Source organism: Quercus lobata, chromosome 11 (genome assembly GCF_001633185.2).
Source record: "Quercus lobata isolate SW786 chromosome 11, ValleyOak3.0 Primary Assembly, whole genome shotgun sequence".
Lineage (NCBI taxonomy): Eukaryota > Viridiplantae > Streptophyta > Magnoliopsida > Fagales > Fagaceae > Quercus > Quercus lobata.
Window position 1 is genome coordinate 43050306 of NC_044914.1, and position 15553 is coordinate 43065858.

General features: G+C 32.5%; 1 protein-coding gene across 1 annotated transcript; it reads right to left on the reverse strand.

Moving 5' to 3' along the window:
• Positions 1-5428: 5428 nt before the first annotated feature.
• LOC115966224 (probable serine/threonine-protein kinase DDB_G0291918) lies at positions 5429-6807 on the reverse strand. Its single transcript, XM_031085469.1, has one exon. The coding sequence runs from the start codon at positions 6799-6801 to the stop codon at positions 5587-5589; it is 1215 nt and encodes a 404-aa protein (XP_030941329.1). The 5' UTR covers positions 6802-6807; the 3' UTR covers positions 5429-5586.
• Positions 6808-15553: the final 8746 nt, after the last annotated feature.

The following is a 15553-nucleotide window of genomic DNA, read 5'->3' on the forward strand; positions in this document are numbered from 1 at the left end:
GTATTATAGCATTATAGCTCCACTGCTGCAAATGTTCTATAATCCGTTATATGCTTTTCTCCTTTTTTTTTTCTTTTTTTATGGTTAGATGGGAAATTTTTTGATTTATTTTTGTTGGGGCCAATAGCCCAAATGCTGGATTACAGGAATAGTTCCAATTTCTTACTTACTACAAAGGGATTTGATTCTCTCCATTTTGTTTTTTGTTTTTGTTCTCAATGCTTGTTTAGAAAGAAAGAAAAAAATGCTGGATTAGAGAGTTTAATAGGTTTGACAAAAATACAACTCTAATTAAGCCAAAACTACAGCTGAATAAATTGTGATCAATGAGTGACACATTTGCTGGGCCTTGATTGTCTTTTTGATACACAAAGTTTGAGGACATTTTTCACTGGGGTAGTTGAGTCAAATGGTAGCAGCTCTTAAGAATTTTGTTCAGAGAGGTCATTAGGAAACTTAAACCAAACAAAATTTAATAAATAAAAAAAATTTAAATATATTGAGTTATCATGAAAAAAACGCAAATATACGAAGTTTTACAATTTTCTTATAAGTTTTCATATTTTAAAATCATTACAAGATAGTTTATTATCAGTTGTCATTATTTATTGTCAATGTTGATAAGTGTGACCATTCTATTTTATTAAGTTTGTATAACATTTTTAATTTTTATGATGTTGTCATTATCTATTTGTCATTGTTTTTATAAATTATATTTTAAATTAAATTACAAAACTCAACTCATTGTCATTGTATTAAATTGGCCACGCAGTCACACTCATCTATACATAAATAATACACTAAGTATCTACATAATTAATAAAATGCTTAAACAATTACTATTTTTGGTTATTGAATCACTAACTTTATAAAAAAAAAAATTATTATAACATGATAATAATATACACACATGTAACTAACCCTCCTCCATCTAAAAAAAAAAAGTAATAAACCCTCCGTATTTTCTAATTATTAAACTATATAAAGTTATATTATATTTGTAGTACACAACACACATTCACATACATCACAATTCACACAAATAACATAATAGGAAATAAAAAATAACACATACAGTCAGTATTAGACACACACTCACACACATATAATATAAATTTATAATAAAGAAAAATGCCTACGACTTACAAACATTCTTTATTTACTCTTAAAGAGACCTATGATCTATGTTGTTGTTTGATTTTGGGTTAGGCTGATATGTGGTAAAGTGTGCGAGATTTAAGTCAGAGTGTAAAAACATATCTTCAATGGTAAATTATACTAATAAACAAATTTTATATATAAATTAAAATAATAATAAAAAAATTCAAGCCAGGGGGTTCAATTAAACCCCCAGAGCATAAAGTACTGCTGCCCATAATGGTACCTCCTCATACTTGTTAGGGCCTCAGTTTGTGCCCGAAGGGAGGGATGAGGTATATATGATAATATTTCTAACAAGTTCAACAACAACAACAACAAAAACCAAAAAAAAAAAAATGTTAGGAACACTTAGTTGGCATTTGGTAAAAAGAAATCCATATTATTCTCAGTATTTAGATTCCTAAGAATGCGATATATGACTTCTAGATGTCTGAGAATATAACAATTTCTATATTTGGTTTGATTTGGAATTTAATAAAAACCTTGGAATATGAGATGTTTTTCCCAATATACCATTTGATTTGTAAATACAACAACAACATTTTTTTTTTTTTTTTTTAATCTTACTCCAAACAATTTTGATAAACAAAATATAAACTATGAATCATAGGAAAATTCAGTAAAAATTTAGTATAACATTTTTTTTAAATGGCATTTATAATACAAAATTAATTATTTGAATTATCAATTTATAATAATAATTTTATTTATATTGGTTAAAAGGTAGGGAGAACGGATAAAATTGTCAGTTTATACAAAATGCAACTTTATCCATACATGAGAATGTGGATATTGGATATTCACCTTTTTAAAAGGAAATTCACATTTCCACAAAAATGGGGTTGAGAGAGAATCTAGATTCTCCTGGTATCTGATTTTCTTATGTGATTTGCAATCAAATAATACAAGAATCTCCTATCAAATAAATAAATAAATAATATGAGAATCTTTTAATATTCTCAAGAACCTTAAAACATTACTCTATAACAAACCCCACATTAAAGTAAACTTATTTGAGTTTAAAAGAGTTCATCATTTTTACAACAAAAATATCAACACAGCCATTAGCTTCGTGTGTGTATGTGTGAATGTGATCAATGCTAATTTGTCGTACTAGTTTTACAGTTCAATTGTTACTTATTAGTGTTTTTAACAAATTTGTCTAGATTCAAATCTTTTTTTCCCAACTATTAATTTTTTATAATGCCATTCCTTTAAAAGACGGTTTCCAAAATCAAAAATCAAATTTAAAAATCTCCAAATGTGAAGAAGTTGTTAAAAATTTAAAATGTTAGTAAATAATAATTTAATTCAAATATAAAATCTCACCCAATTTCTTAGCTACTTGATGTTCAAAAGAAATAATTCAAAGCTACTTAGCCTCTATTTGACTGCTCACAATTCCCTCATTGGACCGATGGAATAACCAAAGTTTATAACGAACCTACAACACACAATTCAATTACTGTATTCGATGGTTGGGGTTTGCCCTTATTTAATATTGTATGCTTTATTAATTTATAGGTTTCGGGGAAAATATGATTTGCTTTTAAGTTGGTGAAGGGGCAAGCCAATTTTCTAGACCTTAAATTGCTCCTAAAACTTATGAGAAACTCGTCAAATGTCTTATTAATTTTTCTTAAAAAGAAGTGTCTTATTAATTCCATCTAATATTTAATGTTTCAAGGCAAAAATATTATATATGCTCAGCATATAATCCACATATCAATCTCACATAGATCTTATACACCCGGAGTGTAAAATATTTTCTTTGTCTTTTGACCTTATGATGTTAATTGGGTTGTTGATCTTATTGCACAGGATGTTAGGCAATGGAATAGGGAAAAACAGGAGCAACTCTTTGATAATCATACAGCTTAATGCATCCAATGAATTCACCTTCCTCCTCTAGATGCCTAAAAGCTATAAGCCTATAACACTTCTCAAAGCCTCTTTGGGCTGAAGCTGACTCGTTTGGCCGTTTTAGCAGTTTATTGGATTGGTGGATAGGGAAAATCCAAGCTAATGAAAAAGAAATCTTGTCATTGTTATCTAGTAATTTGGGATTTTAATTGTCTTCATAGTGATACTAATCTCTTAGCCCGTGATATTGACGTCCTTTGGGTTGTACATTGTAATCCTAGAGTTTGTGCCTTTCTCCGTGATGTGAGATGGCTTGGCTCCTTGGGCTAAATTCTATAATATTCTTCTTCTTTTTAGTGGTTGAAGTATGATAAAAAATTCAAAAGTATATATAAATATTAAATAGTCATATTAAAGTTCATTTATTCATCATAAATAGCTCATCCATTTCTTTTGGAGTTTTCCTTTTCTCTCACTAATTATGTTACTCGTGCAGTGTAGCACGGGTCGCACTGATAATTCACCCCGCAATCAATTGCATCAAAAGTGAAAGTGAGCCACCAAACAAATCAAAAGCTCTCAAAGTTGAAACCTGGACCCCATTGGGGGAGCACCACAGTGGCTTAAAGAAGTTCTATCTTTTGTGGGTTGGCTAACAGTGTCTAAATCAAATGATTGCCATGTTACTTGAATACCCCACAACGAAGTTGTAGCCACGCTAATTAATCACAATTAATCTGACTCCTCCAAAGTCCAGGCTCATTTGCTTGGGCCATTGATCATAGGGGGCTGGGGTTGCGTCCATCTAAATAGAATGGTTAATTGGTATAATAAGCAGGCTGATATTGGTGGGCTTAAACAGAAACATTTGCTAAGGGCCTAAGGATTCTGCAGGCAGCAAAAAGAGCCTAGATTGGGCCATGTTAGTAATGCATAGTACTGTTGACCTTGCATAACTATAGGACCTAATGTTTATGCGGCTACTTATTGCACACAGGCTTAGTGAATATCATCCATACACATCATCCATTTCATGTGTTAAATATGGACATCTTTAAATGTCTATGTGTTAAATATAGACATCTTAAAATGTAGACAACGCAAGTAAAATTATGGATATAAGTTATATGTGAACATCTTCAAATGTAGACAACGCAAGTAAAATTATGGACATTATATGTACGGAGTGTACATTTAACGAATATGTAAGAATATGACACATCCACCCATTTGTTGCAAGAAATAGTGCAAGGGTGGTGATCAAGAATTTTGTAGCTATTACTTCTTGTTAGTCTATTTGTTTAAAGGTAAGATAAAAAGTGGTTTTAAGCGAATAAGTTGGCTCATTTGTTTAAAACTTTAAAGCTAACTGTAAATAAACTAAGGGGACTATATTGACAGGGTCCGGGTTTGCCAATTAGGCAGACCTTAAGCAGAAGGAAACACTATGCTAACCCCTTGACTGCTTCAACACACAGAAGAGGCTTGCTGTGTGTTACTGTCCAAGTTCAATATTCGTTTCCTTTATTTAAAGGTCACCAAGTTACAGATAGTTACTATGTTATTCGAGCTGCTTAACTCAATGCATGAAAAAATAATCAATAGTTGAATATATTCTTAATGGCTCAAAGGTTTTTGAGTCAGTATTGTTTTCTTGATACTTGATAGGAAACTTGCACACTGCCTTCAAAGAAGACATCAGAACATCCTTAAGATGCATGATCCATCTGATACAGGTTTGTCATCGGAGTTGGAGAATTCTGGACTTGTTAATCACACTCTTCAACTAAAAGAAGATTTCACATAGGTTTGCATTGAGTAAGACTGAAGAGTGAGAGAGAACAACATCCAGTACTACTAGCAACAAACCGCGAATTGACACTTTGCACCAAGACCTAGCTTTTCTGTGGTCAGACATTTCTCTTCCTACAAGTCTGCTTTCAAGGCATAAATCTCAAACTCCTTTGATATATTTGTTAGAATCAGGTTTTGCACCAATAACTAATTCATAATACCAACTTTTGGCAAAAAATTTGGCATATGATATATTTCACATACACCTGACCTTCATGTGATTTGGGTATATATGGCAAAGCCAAACTTTTCCAAAGCATATGTATACATGAGAACATTAAAATCGTGGAAGAAATCTCATTGACTCGTTCTACAACCCACTTCTCTAAATACCTTAAAAGCAGTAAAAAGTAGATTAATATGGAAAGTTTTAGCCTATTAAATTTCAGGAGATTCTCAGCACATACAGATCATGCATGATGGCATATTTATATCTCATAGTAGTCATGCTGTTATATGATTGAGCCAAATCCAATACACTCAGTAAAATTCAAAGAAACAAAATAATATTATTAGCATTATAGTATAACAGAAACAAAATGCATGGCTATTGAATTAGACATGGCAACTGCATGGCAATTGAATCATTCAATACAGAAGATTACAATAGCCAAATTTCTTGCACAAAAAAGGGTAGCCCAGAAAATCCAAAAAACATTGAAAAAAAAAGAGATTGCAGCCTAGCCCCCAATATACATACTGAAATTCTTATCGATCAAAAGGGCCATCTGGGTCAAGTTGTTTACACAATCCAAGATATGCGAGATAAAGAACTCGATCCTTGGCACCAGTTCGGTGATTCTTGGTGTGTTTGCAGAAATACTTCAACTGCTCAAGCGTGCAGCAACCTAGCATTTGTCCCAGAAGCAAAAAAAGCCAATTGATTTCCTTCTTCTTATCAGCAATAATCGGCTTCACACTATTTTCTTGATTACAGAACTTGCAAGTTGGAAGAACTGGATTCATCCAAACACTTGGGGCCCTATCACGCATGGTGTTTTTGTGATCGGCTATAAAGCTTCCAATTTCAATGAACTTTTCTTTGAGATCAAACTCCATCTCATACTGATGCTCACAACGCTTGCATTGCACTTCACCAGTGATGGAAACTATTTCCTTGGACAGCAAGTAATCGATAGTATGCACTGTAGCACGATGCGTTGTGGCCCACGGGAAGGGGGCCGGCACAGTGTCACTCTTCCCGTCACGTGGGGCCTGTGTCGAGTTACGACGAGCACGTGAAGGGCGGGACAAGATGGGGGCAGGAGTACTCTCTTGACGGTACACCAATGGAGTTGTTGATGTTAAAGACTCGTGTTGTGGTGGTGACGGTAGCGGAGACATGAAAGGCATGTAAAGAGGGTGTGAAGGAGGGAGTTGAAGAGGAAGTTGAGATGGGTTTTGGGCTAAAAGGGCTTGCATTGATAGTTGTGATGGAGATGGTGGTGCTGGTGGTGATGGTGACGGTGATGGTGGTGACGATGACGATGACGATAGTAATGACGATTTTTGCCTAGGTAAAGAAAGCGAAAGTTCAAGCTCATCGTCAAATTCTTGATGGTATGTGTTTGTGAATGTGAAATCTTGATTGTTGTTGTTGTTGGTGTTTATGTGCTTTCTCTTCCTGTCAATTTCTTGGTTCTTGTCTTCTTCGTTCATCATGTCTAAAAAGTATAGTGTTTGAGGGTTTTGAGAGAAAGAAAGGGAGAGAAAGAGGATGAAACAATGCAAGAAAGAAAAGTGGGAATTCAAGAATATGGGGATGTGGGAAAATAGGCTGAAATATAGGGAGAGATAAAAGATGGGGAAAACAGAATTCTCTATGGAATTTCGAATGGATAAGAGTTCTTTTCGAATTTCGAAGCAAATGGCTATTCGAATTCTTTGTTTTCCTTGAAAATGGTTTACACTGAAGTGGTGCATCCGTACATGTAGAGCATTTTGGGGGGACTTATCAGATGCGTCCTTGTCTACTCTACTCAAATTGCTGTGGCCTATCATGGAACGATCTATATAATTTAGTTCCTAAAGTTTAAGGCAGGGCAGCAATTTTATCTTCATTAAAAGTTTAAAACACCAAATTTCTTTTGCTTTTCAATTTGGTGTTAAAATTTCAACAACCAAAAAAAGCTCTACCCTATCATTAAGCCGAAAAAAAAGAGTGCTAACTCCTAACTTAATTGAGATAACTCTTTAAAAAAATAATAATAATAACATTCCTCAATCCTCTGTTTATCTCTACAGAAATGTGTTTTGAGTTCTATTAGAATTCTAATTAACATGTGTGTTAATGAACTTTTTTTTTTTTTTTGTTGAGAATATTGAGATTTTCACTTAATTATGGGTGGAACAATGATATGATGTGCAGTACTTCTCATATTTTTGTTTTTATTTATGCTATCTCATATATGAATTATGAATCTTAGTTTACATATTTTCTTGGCCATGAAAACCTTTCGAACTAATCTATACATATATGTTGAGTAACTATATTATAGTACATATTATTGAAATTTCCATAAAAAATACATAATAAAAAAAGGATAGTAAAACGTTGAGGAACCATAGAGTATAGAGTCTATAGACTCATTTATAAAAAAATTAATTAATCATTTATTATATTATCAGATTCATCACTTCGTGTATAAACTGTATATGGCTATATGCTAAGAGATAACTCGTGTTAAACAGAGTATTTTAATTTGCATCATTCAATTTATCTTGATAAAAACAAAGTCATTAATTTTATTTATCTATCCAGGCTGCAGGTTCAGCCAGTTGAACATTTTTTTTTTTTTTTTTTTGCATTGTTCATTAATTTTCTATTTCTTCCTCTGTCTTTTCTTTTCCTTTTTTGATTTTATAGAATTTTCTCTAATTTATATATCTGATGATATTGTATAAAATATAAAATCTATGGTACATACTTACCATCACTGCTGCCTCCCTTTATCTTTTAATGAATCATCGTAAATCTATTTAATTATTTATTTATATAAGACAAATTCTTCCAAAAGCATATGATATTTCTATCATGTATAGTAGTCTAAGAAATTACCATCAATTTTATTTCTTAAAGAGTAATGCTACTGCTGTAAACTATTTTACATATTTTTATTGAAAAGTTACATTAAATACGAAAAAAAAAAATCATCTCAAACAACAATAGAGCATTAAAGTTTTGACATATTTACCCTTTTTTTTTCTCATTCTCATGGTCAATTGGTTATTCATTACGTTTTTTAAGTGGGTCTTGTTAACACAACTGTTTTTTGAAAAACAACAAGTTAAAAATTAACAAATGCTTAATTATGAGTTGTAATATACATTTTTGAAGAAAAAAAATACACTTGTTAATGATTTTTTCACTTGCACACACAAATTCATTGTAATTATGTGTGTTTGTGTTTTTAATGTATTTTTTGACTTTATTTTTAAAAATGTGTAAAAATATTATTTAATAAAACATTTAGGGTCCGTTTGGATACAGCTGAAAACTGAAAATTGAAACTGAAAACTATAAAACACTGTAGCAAAATAATTTTTAAATGTGTAAATAGTACCGTGGGACTCATTTTTAATATTTTTTTCTGAATAAAGTGATTGTGAGTCTCATGAACAGTGCATAAACAGTATATAAACAGTAAAATTTGTCTCTGCACAGTACATGAACAGTACTTTTACTGTTCATTCGCAAAAAAAAAAAAAAAAAAAAAAAAATAATCCTGAAACGCAAACGCGTTTGGGAAGCGCAAAACGCGCTTCCCAAACGCACTCTTAATGTACCTTAACTACTGCTCTTAGGGTATTCGTTAACAAAATCGTTTATGTAAGTGATTTTTTTTTGGGAGCTTTATTTGAGTAATTAACTCCTCATGTTTAGATTTATGACAAATCAAGCCTATTTATATGTACTTTTTTTTTTAGTGAATATTTATATATACTTAGTTAATGGATTTACTTACATGATGTGCATATAATTTTTGCCAAATACATAGTCAATTTTGAAATATAAGTATGGATTAAAAGGGGGTTAATTTTTTTAAAATTGAAAGTAAAATGACCAAATCATATAATTTCTATTTATCACTCGTATTTTTACACTAAAAAAATAAATAAATAAAAAAACTTGTTGAGGTGTTAGATTGCCATTAATCTAATAACTTTCCAACATGGATCCACAATTGACAAAAACTATTTAGATTCTAATTACCTTATCTTCATAAAAATTTTCCTTAAAAATTAAAATGATAATTGAAGTTAAAACTCTATTCGGACTAATTGAGGAGATGATTGTCAATGTAAGTACCATATTTGTAAAGCCTTTTTAGTAACTATTTTTACATAACCATTACCTTAGACATTTGTAGTAACTATTTTTACATAACCATTACCTTAGACATTTGTCTAGTCCAATTAAGATGTTTTAATTATGTTAATTGTGTGTTTAGGTACGGCATTTTTAGGCAGGGTCTCATTGTATATAGGATTTAAAATTCTATCATGAAAAAGAGACTAGGCAACTCTATAGAAGATGAACACCAGTCAAAAAACCTAATCGGGCAAAAAGTCAGACAAACTAGCCCAAGCAATCACTTCCCAGGTCTCCAGCTCCTTTTAGGTTAGTAGTATGAAATATGAATGATCATAATTCTTCATTTCAAATATTTCATTTTAATATTTCATTTATATTCATGAAAAAATAAAAACACTTCAATGTACATTATTATGACTAATGCATGTTTAGACATACTTTATGTTAATAAAATTTTTATAAAATAATAATTTAACATTTTTCTGATAATTCTACCGTTGGGGTTGGGGATTTGAACTTTAGATGTTTCTGTTGAAAAAACTAGAAAGTACCGGTAATAGGTGGCGTTTGGTATGGAGGAATCCATATTACTCCTGGCATCCAGATTCCTGAAAATGTGATACCTTGCAATCTGGATGCCTAGAAATGTAATTATTCCTATGTTTGGTTTAATTGGGAATTGTGAGGCCAAGGAACTTAGCAACCCCGGCCCACTTTGTACTGGGCCCAAGGCCCGCGCCGAGGAGGGAAAAATGCCCGAGGACGTACGAAGAAAGTCCAAATGTCCTAGAGACAATGCCGAGGACGATCTTGTCCTCGGCACTCCAGACCCTAGAAGGAAAGGACGGCACGCCGTCAAAGGCATCTTTCCAAAGCGCCCCTAGAAGAAAGGACGAGTACAGAAGGACACACACGGGGGTATGGTGTGAGAGCAATTCAAGGAGAAGCTGTCACCTCTACATTGAATGCACCCAACTAACGTTCTGGCCGCATTAATGAGGAAAGGACCCCTGAACAGTGCGACTTTGGTTGCCGCAACTCATAGAGGGTTTAGGAAAGTGGCTGATGGGATGAGCACTCGAGTGATGACCTGCACGATAAACAAGTGGAGGGTCAAGATCGACTGGAAAGAAGTATATAATGTGAGAGACCCTTTAAGATGGAGGATCGCACAAAAAGAGTAGGAAGAGAGAAAAGGGAGAAAGCAGTGTCAATCTGCATGGTCTTGAAAACCACCGTAACCTAGTACCGAAAGTAGAAGAAGAAGAATACTAAGTTCCTTGGACGAAACGCCCGAGGACAGAGCCCCACACTTTAATCCATTCCCTTATTACTCAGCCCACATCTAACCGTGTCTAGTGATTGTGGTTCAGACTAAGACCTAGTTCTTAAACCCATTCTCTAAAAATTTATTGTATTAGGCCAGTTGGGTTTGAGACCATTTGTCCAGTAGAAGGAGCGCTCAAACTCACCCCCTACAAGAATCTAATAAGATTCCTAGGAATGAGAAATTATAATGTTTAGTTTATTCTTAGGAATCTTAACTGAATTATTTATTTTTCTCATTCTATCTTTAGATTTGTAAATCCAATATAAGTCTTTTTTTTAAATAAAAAAAAAAATCTTCTCGTAAATAAATAATGAAAAACTAAATATAAACTATAAATTATGACAAATTCATTAAAACTATAGTCCAAAAGAAGAAAAGATGAATACATCAACAGAGTTGTCTATCCTATTTATGTTATTTTGGCGAGAATAAATAATGTTGTTTTAGTGGGAAGAGATAAAAACAAATGAAAAGATATTAATAATTTGTTTTATATTTTATTTCAATTACTTAAATGATAAGGAAAAAGGGTTGGTTAAAATTGTCTATAGGGGTGATAGGCCCAGGAATGCATATATATATATATATATATTGGGTCCGGGGCCCAATCCGAGGACATTAAGTTGTCTGAGAACGGGTAAACACATTCCTAAGAATTCGTGTTGGTAAGTAAAGAGATGAGGTCTGATCATGACCATCCGAGAAGGTTGTCCGAGGAGAAATACTTCCTTGGCTGAGCAAAGCCGAGGTCAGAATATGTGGTCTGACACCAGGAGCAACGTTCCAGATGATTCCATTGATGAAGATAAGTATCCAGAAGGAACTAGACAGAGGGAGGCCATGAAATATCTCAAGGGGGAAAGCTGCTACCACCGCATTAAATGCTCTGTAGCTAACTTTCTGGTTGCATGAATATGGAGAAAACCCCTGAACAGTATTGACTTGGCTACCTCAACTCACAAAGGGCCTGAGAAGGTGTCCGATGGGACAAGTACTCAAGTAGTGGCTTAGATGATCAACAAATGGAGGGCCAAAATCGTCTAAATGGGACTATATAATGCAAGAGACCTTCCATGGAGAAGAGATCGAGAAATTAAGAGAGAAACACTGTAGTAATCAAAAACTGAACTTGTAATCAAATTTAAGAAAAATATATAAGAACTAATCTCCTCGGATTGTGCTGATGACGATTTTTTTTAGACTAAATCAATCTATCTTAATTTTCTTGTCATCAAAACCTACTTCATTAGTTGTCTGATTCATTAAAACCCAATTTTCCAACCCACTCTCTACAAATTCATTGTATTGGGTTTTTTGGACCTAAGTTCATTTATCCTTTGGGTTAGGGACCCAAATCTGGTCCTTACATTGTCAATTTATAAAAAAATATAATTTCCTTTAAGTTTGGGAATCTGGATACCCCCTGCTTTAAAGGGAATCCACATTCCTACTGAAAGGGGGTTAAAAGGGAAATCCAAATTCTCTTGGTATCTGACCAAACATAAGAATTTTTAAACATTCCTAAGAATCCTAAAACATTACCCCGTACCAAACGTCACATTAAGTTGTAACTTGTAACCACTAATCACAACTCAAGTACTACATCCCCTCTACCCTTGTGTATGTGTGTTGGAAGTTTGTAACCACAAGTAGTTTAACCATAAAATTTGTGTCATGATTTAATGGAATTTGAATTTAAAACTTTAATTTATCAATTTACCGTTATATTTATAATATGTTGTGTTGCCCTAATTTTTTTTTGAAATTTTTTTTATACAAAATAAAATTTTTACTCTGGCATAATCTAAGTATATATGTGTGTGAAGCTCTCTCTTGAAAATTTGAATCCTGGTCATTTCCTGTCCGGCCCACAAGCACTTATACTTATGGAGTGATCATCGCACTAAAGGTTTACGGTGGTTGTTGCCCTAATTTTGAATTAGAAAATAATGTTATCTTTTTTTAGTATAGAAAAGTGGACATTGAAGAATGATCCTTTTCTTTTTCTTTTTCTTTTTCCACTAAAAATAGTGTCCCTCGTCTTATACACACCATGAAAGTTTAGAGATTTCAAACCCAATACATCATGAATCTCATGAGACCTTAAGAACTATAATTTTATTATACATAAAAGTTTTTCTAAACACGCACTAGTCATAAATATAGATATAGCTTTGAATAGAGACTATACCTTTTAACAAACAAACAATGAGGCACCAAAGTAAACTATTATTAATCATTAAATTAAATATATGGAATTTATGATATTCATTCCATGATAATTGTTTTTTATCATGATAGTTGCTCTTTATTATCAAGTCGGGACACCAATTAGTTTGTGGTAACCCCAAATTTCTTGCTTGACTACAACAGACTTTATCAATAACCTACAATTTTAGAGATAAATAGATATGATTTATGAGTTCTAATTTCTAATTAGCTCAATGCCTCAACCTAATATATATATAAAATCTAATAAAAGATGAATTGCCAAATTATTAATGATAGAAAATAAAGAAATAAGAGTTTAAGAATCTTGGGTGAAACTTGCGTCTAGTGCAAAAACATATCATAGTGCCTTTTGGCCTGGACATGAGTCATATCAAAGAATCTTTGAAACTTAACTAATTGACACCTCTTATATTTTTGACATCCAAGATTCAAAACTCCTCTCTTATCTTAACACACACACACACACACATATATTAATGGAAAGGACAAAACTTATGTATAATACCTTAGGTGTTGTTCCTTAGGTTTCCTTCTTAAGATTCTGTTATGTGGCTACTTAATTTAAAAAATATACTTTCATCCATGAGAAAAAAGCCACATGGTAAAATCTTAAGAGAGGAACCTAAGGAACAACACCTAAGTTCTGTATTTAAGTCTTGCTCTAATGGAAAATAAAGTAAATTATTACAACATATGTAACTAGAGAGTGCATGAGTTATTATCATATTTTGACATATAAATGCATTGGTTGATTTTATTTATTTATTTTTTGAGAACTGATTAGATATTTGATACGCGAGAAAAATTGCAAACTAACACCAATCATCAAATAATTTCGTTAGTTAGCAACGTTTCCAAACTATTTAGGAAACTAACATCTCAAGTATAATTGAGTCGAGTTCACAGTAGCAAATTGAGTATAAAAGAATCGATATCTATGAAAATCGAGTCCCTAACACTCAAGTTCCATGAAAGAAAACTAAGAAATAAAAAATCATTCTCCCTCTTCCGAAACAACAAAAACATAAACACAAACAAAAGCAATAGATCAAAGCAGAAACCACAAGAAGCAAGAGATCAAAACAAAAACTACGAACCTAGGCGGCGAATCTAGCGGCAAATCTAGCAGCGAACCCACGAACCCAGGCGGGGAAACTCACGTACTCGGGCAGTGAACCCACGAACCCAAGCAGAGAAACCCACAAACCCAAGCTTGGACTGAACCCACGAACATGTGATTTCTTAGGCAAAGGTTTCGTTTTCCCTCTGTTTCTCTTGTTTTCCTCTAATTCCTTAGGCTGAATTCTTGGCAAAATCGAGTCTTTTATGCTTGAGTTCTTTGTAAAATAAAGTTTCTTAAATTTGAAATGCTAGTTTTTTAAATAGTTTGGAAACGTTGCTAACTAATGAAATTGTTGGATAATTTATGTTATTTTGCAATTTTTTCCTTTGATACACCGTAAAAGGAGTTAAAAATCCTAACCAATTGTCAAAAAGAAAAAGAAAGTCACACAGACGCACTCCATCATTCTCTCTCCTCTTTTACAATTTACACACGCGAACCTTATCCTTCAGTTACCACCACCACCACCCTCCTCCGGCGAAAAATTCCGACGAGCTCACCGGAGCTAGGACCCAGTAGTCCCTCTAGTCTCAGCACCCATATAAAGAAACCCAAGGTAATTCGAAATTTCCTCAATCTAAACTATTTGATTATTGTTTACACATTATGATAGATACGGAAATTTTCAATGGAATGAAAATTGATAGTGCCCATTTGAAGGGCTGTAAAGCAAGAACCGAACTTGGGTTTGGGTCTGGGGAAAGTCTAAGCCAAGACCCACAATTTTTTTTTTTTTTTTGGCATATCTGATTGTCCCATAAACATAAACAGTTAGTAAAAGGTGAATTTAGTAAATTTTTAACCATAATTTTAACACAACTGAAGTGAGCCAAGCAGGGGCAGCCCTAGACATTTTGGGGCCTAAGGCGAGAATTAAAAGTATATGTGTATATGTATGTGTATTTATGTATGTGTATGTGTATGAGTGTGTATGTGTATGTGTATGTGTATGTTTATGTTTATGTGTGTGTATGTGTATGTTTATGTTTATGTTTATGTGTATGTGTGTTTATGTTTATGTTCATTTATATTTATGTATGTTTATATATGTGTGTATGTTTATGTATGTGTATGTGTATGAGTGTGTATGTACGTGTGTATGTTTATGTATGTGTGTATGTTTATATATATTTATATTTATAAACATAAATATAAACATAAACACATATTTACATAAACATACATGAACACAAACACAAACACAAACAAACATACACAAAAACAAACAAACATAAACACACATACACATAAACACGTATAAACAAACATAAATAAAAACAAATAAATATAAACACACACACATAAACATAAACATACATAGACATAAATACACATACAGACTGAAAAAAATTAAACCTTCATATAGACTAGAAAAAATTGCAAATTAACACCAATCCTCAAACAATTTCGTTAGTTACTTTAGTGTGCTAAATCGAGTTTTTATGTGTGTTTATGTTTATATTTAAGTTTATGTGTGTGTATGTTTACGTTTATTTGAGTTTATACGTGTTTTTGTGTATGTATGTTTATGTTTATGTATATGTATATTTATGCGTATGTGTGTATATGTTTATGTGTATTTGTATGTGTATGTATATGTGTATGTGTATGTTTATGTATGTGTGTGTATGTGTGCTTATGTATGTGTATGTGTATGTGTTTATGCGTGGTTATA